The sequence below is a fragment of the Silene latifolia genome, chromosome X (assembly GCF_048544455.1).
Source record: "Silene latifolia isolate original U9 population chromosome X, ASM4854445v1, whole genome shotgun sequence".
In the NCBI taxonomy this organism is placed as follows: domain Eukaryota; kingdom Viridiplantae; phylum Streptophyta; class Magnoliopsida; order Caryophyllales; family Caryophyllaceae; genus Silene; species Silene latifolia.
In genome coordinates this window covers 283,817,787-283,824,768 of record NC_133537.1, presented here as the reverse complement: position 1 = coordinate 283,824,768, position 6,982 = coordinate 283,817,787, and the positions used below count along the sequence as shown (strand labels likewise).

The 6,982-nt window shown below is 32.8% G+C and overlaps 1 protein-coding gene across 1 annotated transcript; it reads left to right on the top strand.

The window, feature by feature from the left end:
- The first annotated feature begins 957 nt into the window (after positions 1-957).
- LOC141620219 (protein FAR1-RELATED SEQUENCE 5-like) lies at positions 958-2,404 on the top strand. Its single transcript, XM_074437146.1, has 3 exons — positions 958-1,116; positions 1,294-2,159; positions 2,317-2,404. The coding sequence occupies exons 1-3, from the start codon at positions 958-960 to the stop codon at positions 2,402-2,404; spliced, it is 1,113 nt and encodes a 370-aa protein (XP_074293247.1).
- Positions 2,405-6,982: the final 4,578 nt, after the last annotated feature.

The following is a 6,982-nucleotide window of genomic DNA, read 5'->3' as shown; positions in this document are numbered from 1 at the left end:
TTGTCATTATAATAACAATAACAACTACATAATATAACAGTAACTGCATGTAGGTTTTCATTCATGATATCATTCAATATCTAGTATTTGAATAACTGGATTACAATAATACAATAACTGCCTTACAGTATTAAAATAGCTTTGATATTACATTAAAATAACTGTGTGTGCATTGTGGTGGACTAGGCTACCAATTTCACTAAAACTCTCCCCTCTCTGATAGAATAATTGCATTTGTATAATACAATAACTGCATTATAACGTTAAAATAACTGCTGTAGCAGAGATTGTTTTTTTTTCATAATAAATACTACTTTATAGGATCTGACAAAAAAATCCTTACAATAACTACTCTTTAATAATGAAATAACTTTAATACTACATTAAAATAACTGTGTGTGCATTGTGGTGGATTAGGCTACCAATTTCACTAAAACCCTCCCCTCTCTGATAGAATAATTGCATTTGTATAATACAATAACTGAATTATAACATTAAAATAATCTGGCAAAGTGCAGATTGTTTTTTTCATAATAAATACTATTTTATAGGATCTGACAAAAAAATCCGTACAATAACTACTCTTTAATAATGAAATAACTTTAATACTACATTAAAATAACTGTGTGTGTATTGTGGTGGACTAAGCTACCAATTTCACTAAAACACTCCTCTCTCTGATAGAATAATTGCATTTGTATAATACAATAACTGCATTATAACGTTAAAATAACTGTTGTTGCAGAGGTTGTATTGTTTTATTTTGTATAGAATCTAAGATATTGAAATTAATAATACCATAACAGTTCTCCTGTTTTAATGTTTCCAGGCATTGAAATTAATACTATCAATGCAACAACTTTTTCTACACCTACTGTTGCGTCTGAAACAGGAAAAAATACTATCCATAATCTGGGATTGAGATATACTTCAGGTGGCAGTGAGGAGTGGAATAGGATGGTAGAAAATGGTTTCAAACATGCTCTGGGGTTAATGTTTGTAAAGCTGGAAGAGACAATAGAGTTTTACAATTTATATGCTGTGGCTTGTGGTTTCATACCAAGAAAGTACACACAAACAAGATTCCGTGATGGTTTGATAGACAAAAAATCAATGGTCTGCAACAGACATGGATTCAAAGAGGATCGCAAAAAACTCAAACCTGTTGTTGAATTTGAAAACACAGAAGAGAAAAAGAAGAGGAAAAGATCTGTAGAGCCAAAGAAAACAAAAATAACAAGATTTGGTTGCAAGGCAAAAATACGGTTTTGTGCTGTATTCAATGACCTTAAGGAGCTAATATGGTATGCTATTGATACGTTTTATGAAGGTCATAATCACAGACTCTGCTCACTCAAAGAACGGGAATTCCAGAAAAACGTAAGAACACTTAACCTTTACATGAAGCAGACAATTGTTAACAATTATAAACTCAACATCGGGGCTACCAAGACATTTAGAATTCTGGCAGAACAATCAAATGGGTATGCAAACATTGGTGCATCTCTCACAGAATTCAAGAACTTCAAAAGAAATATTAAATGTTATATAGGTGACAAGGATGCTGACATGATTCTCGATTATTTAAAGGCGCTTTCTGAATCACAAGATGGCTTTTACTATGCTTATCAAGTTGATGAGGATAATTGTTTGGCTAAAATCTTTTGGGCAGATGCACAAGCAAGAATGAATTATTCCTTGTTTGGGGACACCATCACCTTTGATCCTACTTACGGTACTAACAAGTACCACATGGCCTTCACTCCATTCACTGGTGTTGACAACCACAAAAAATCAGTGACTTTTGTTGTTGCACTTGTCGATCATGAGAACGATGGGTCATTCATTTGGGTGTTTAAGAAGTTCCTTGATTGTATGGGCAACAAGGAACCTCAGTGCATTCTTACTGATCAAGATCCGGCAATTAAACTCGGGGTGCGTTCTGTATTCAAGAAAGCAAGACATCGCTACTGCATGTGGCATATAATGAAAAAACTTACCGATAAACTTGATTCACAGATTTGTAAGGAGACTGCCTTTGTTGAGCGGATATGTGGAGTTGTTTGGGATACTGACTTGGAACCCATTGAGTTTGAAGAAAAATGGACTCAAGTGATTAATGACTTTGAGTTGAATGATAATACTTGGTTGACATACATGTATGGCAAAAGGCACAAATGGATACCTGCTTATTTTAGGGATTTGCCTTTAGGCTGCCTTTTGAAAACTACACAAAGATCAGAGTGTAAAAACAGTTATTTCAAAAGATTTGAGAGCATAGATGGCACACTTGTAGAATTTTGGTTGCGTTTTCAGAGTGCAATGGAACAACAACGCTATAATCACGGATTTTTTGATGCTGCAAGTGACAGCACATTGCCACATGTTTCTTCTAAGACAATGATTGAGAAACATGCCTCTGAAATCTACACACATACTGTTTTCTATGAGTTCCAAGAGCAAGTGCAAATGGCTCCCTGTTCGTGTGCCGTTAGGGGTTTTCTGAGCAAGGAAACATGCACATTATAAATGTTGAAGATGCCTACAGGAAGCATAGAATATTTCAGGTTATTCAATTTTATAAACATAATTGTCTTTTTACTTTAACATACAATAACTGTGATAAAAGAATACAATAACCGTGTTTTACCATTAAAAAAACTGAAGGACTTCTACCTTGGTGTTAATTGCTAGTCTGCATAAAATAATTCATGTTGAACTATATAATAACTATGTTTGCCTTTTAAAATAACTACACTATAATGCAGGTTGCTCACAATAACGAATCAAAGGAAACAACATGTACGTGCAAGATGTTTGAGAGGAAAGGAATCCTTTGTAAACACATTATATGGATTATATCAGGAAAAGGACTGCAAAGCATACCGGAGCAGTACATCGAAACCAGATGGACGAAGAAATCATATAGAAAGCCTTTGTATGGACTGGATGGAAAGTTATTGCAAGACTACGATCCCACTGATTTGAGAAAGTTGGAATTATCAAGGGTATGGTCAGAGTTTTATGCAACAATTAGTGTTCTTAACTCGATGCCTGAAAATCAAATCAAGGAGCTAAGTTTGATGCTTTTACAATTCCGAGAGAAAATAAATCCAACCAAAGAGAGCTTGACAAAGGATCAAGAACTGGAAATGCTCTTAGGTTGTTCAGCAAAATCAAATATTATTGTTCTTCCACCAAAGATTGCAAAAAACAAAGGAAGCGGCATGAGAATGAAATCAAACAAGGATAAGGCAATTGAGAAGGCGAGCAAACCGAAGAGGCTATGTAATAACTGCAAACAAATGGGACACCATGACAAGAGAAACTGTCCAAATCCGTTTGTTGAGCATGCTTTGGAGGAAGAAGATGAAGAGGAAAATGAAATGGAGGATGAAGATGAAGAAGAAGAATGAAAAATGCATTACGCTTTAAAATAATCAAGATTACGTTTTAAAATAATCTATATTATGCTTTACAATAACCGCAAGATTGCAAAATAATTGTGTTAGACTTTTTTACAAATAATGAGGGGTATACTTTACAATAAGTGTGTTAGACTTTTACAATAATCAAAGTTATACTTTACATTAATTGATGTTGAATTTTTTTGCAATTGTTCCTATTTTGTTCATTTCATAATACCTTGCGCTATTACAATAATCATGTGAAAACTATACAATAATCACAATTATGCTTTACAATAATTGATGTTGAGTTTATTTGCAATTGTTCTGATTTTTTTCCATAAATATATTAATTTGATAATGCTTTACAGTAATTGATACTGCTTTACACTTGCCAATTTGTTACAATAATCAAGGATATGCTTTAAAATAATTGGGGAAGAGCTTTACAATAATCAAATACATGAGGGCTTTAAAACAATCAGAGGTATGCTTTAAAATAATTGGGCAAACGCTTTACAATAATCAGCTACATGAAAGCTTTAAAATAATTGCATTTGATCATTTGAATAACTTAATAATCATGTAAAAACTATACAATAATCAGAATTATGCTTTATAATAATTGATGTTGAGTTTATTTGCAATTGTTCTGATTTTTTTCCATAAATATATTAATTTGATAATGCTTTACAGTAATTGATAATGCTTTGCACTTGCCAATTTGTTACAATAATCAAAGATATGCTTTAAAATAATGGGGAAGAGCTTTACAATAATCAGATACATGAGAGCTTTAAAATAATCAGAGGTATGCTTTAAAATAATTGGGCAAACGCTTTACAATAATCAGCTACATGAAAGCTTTAAAATAATTGCATTTGATCATTTGAATAACTTAATAATCATGTGAAAACTATACAATGATCACAATTATGCTTTATAATAATTGATGTTGAGTTTATTTGCAATTGTTCTGATTTTTTTTTCCATAAATATATTAATTTGATAATGCTTTACAATAATTGATAATGCTTTGCACTTTCCAATTTGTTACAATAATCAAAGATATGCTTTAAAATAATTGGGGAAGAGCTTTACAATAATCAGATACATGAGAGCTTTAAAATAATCAGAGGTATGCTTTAAAATAATTGGGCAAACGCTTTACAATAATCAGCTACATGAAAGCTTTAAAATAATTGTATTTGATCATTTGAATAACTTAATAATCATGTGAAAACTATACAATATTCACAATTATGCTTTATAATAATTGATGTTGAGTTTATTTTCAATTGTTCTGATTTTTTTTCCATAAATATATTAATTTGATAATGCTTTACAGTAATTGATAATGTTTTGTACTTGCCAATTTGTTACAATAATCAAAGATATGCTTTAAAATAATTGGGGAAGAGCTTTACAATAATCAGATACATGAGAGCTTTAAAATAATCAGAGGTATGCTTTAAAATAATTGGGCAAACGCTTTACAATAATCAGCTACATGAAAGCTTTAAAATAATTGCATTTGATCATTTGAATAACTGTCCAGAGATATTACAATAACAGCTTATAGGCATTACAAAAACACTATCTTGTTCATCAATCAATAACACTACATCAAATTTGTTCACCAATCAATAACACTATCTAAACATTAGATTATCCAACAAATCCATCTAGAATTGTTTGCTAAATCCATCTAGAATCAATCAATTGTTCTTTTATGTGTTTCAAAGAAAAGGACCCGATGAACGGTTGTTTTAACCCTTTTCCTCCCTGATCTTCTGTCTTTTAAAAGTTCTTTCTCTACTTCCAATATACCCCGCCTCAAAATTTCCACTTCTTCCAAAAGAGACGCTCTTGACTCGTTGACATCTGACATCAACAAAATAGCCACCATCTCAAGTCATATAGGAATCCTGTCAACTTTCTTCTTAACCGCATACAATCCTTGCTCGTGCTTCCCTTCATATGTGAGCATGTGAAACATGGTGAAAAATCCCGATTCCTTATCAGCCTTGACATTCGCTTTCCATTCAAAATCAACATTCACGAATGTAAATGTGTTAATGAGAACTCCTTCTTTTGCTGTTTTCCTTGTATCTAAAAAGTCAGAAAAACAATCAACCTACAGCATGTACAAACAAAAAAAAAGAATTAGATAGCACGACTATACAATAAGAAGTTTAAAACAATACAATAACTTTGTTACAGCAATACAATAATTCTGACTGAAAATAGGATTTGTATATGATCAGGAGTTAGAAAAACTTACTGCAATCTTTGCAAGTCTGTAAAAATCGGAATTTTCCCAATCTTTATGCGACGTATGGTCCAGCACATCAACCGTCTTGTTCATAAAGTTCACACAAACACAAAAGTAGTACTTCTCTAAAGACAAGGGGATGAAGACAAGGTCCACATCGATCTCAGAGTTTACAACATTTTCACCTAAGAAATAGGACCAAAACCGCACAACCTTGTCTTTAAGGGTCGATTCTGACATCACTATCCCCTCCTTGCTCTAGCATTTCTTCAAATATTCCCTATAAATACCATAAAAGTGTGAAGAAAATTGAAGATAAATGATTAAACATTCTACAATAATTGCACAATGAAAAACAGATCATACCATATGTTCTTTCCCAAGAAACATCATCACTGGCGCTTCTTTCTCTTTAACCTCCATGAAATTCAAGACAACTGACCAGGCAGCTATTATGCGTAACTCAGTGTAATTTTCGGGCTTCGTAGAAAGAATATTAGACCTATCCAAGATAGCATTGCCCGCAGAAAACAAAAGTTCACTGCAAAGGAGTAAAAAAAGCTTAGTAATATTTTAAAACAATATAAAAAAAATAACTACCAGCTACAATAACTGAGTTTTCATAATACAATAACTATGTTAATGTAATACAATAATCGATTATTGTATTACAATAACATAGTTATTGTATTATGAAAACTCAGTTATTGAAACTTGTAAAAAAGATAGAATAATTGAACTTGTTTAATACAATAACTGCAATACAGTATTAGAATAATCACAGAAACTTGTTTCCCATTGAGTTTGGAGAAAAAGGGACATACTCATTTGCAAGATTGTAATCATCCAAGAAACAATAATCAACAACTTGTTTCTTCTTGCTTGGCATGGCACGTGTATATCTGTTGTTAGCCCTCATAACTTTTGAAACAACAACAAGATTTGTATCTGCCTTGCCACAGTTTATTGAGCAACCAAGACCATCAGAGTTCGGTCTACTACCTCGGCCTGATCTAATCATCCCAGCGCTCATAGGTGTATCATGCATACTCTTTTTCCCAGGCCCCGGAGTACTTACACCATCACCCAGTTTCTCTGCCATAACCCTAGCAGCTTCCAAAGCATCTGCTTCAGCCCTTGCCGCTTCCAACTCAGCTAGCTTATGCTTCTCAAGCAAAACAGGCAGCAAAGGTGCCTTTGCCTTTGTAAAATCATCAACCAAATCCAACAACTCTTTCCTAATTTTGTTGATATCGGCTAAAACCAAGATGGCCACTATCTCAGCTCTATATATGATCCT

Coding starts and splice junctions, on each gene's coding strand:
- LOC141620219 (XM_074437146.1), top strand. CDS start 958: ATGGTAGAAAATGGTTTCAAACATGCTCTGGGGTTAATGTTTGTAAAG. Junction 1,117..1,293: donor TGATAGACAAAAAATCAATG/GTCTGCAACAGA, acceptor AATGACCTTAAG/GAGCTAATATGGTATGCTAT. Junction 2,160..2,316: donor AATACTTGGTTGACATACAT/GTATGGCAAAAG, acceptor TTGCGTTTTCAG/AGTGCAATGGAACAACAACG.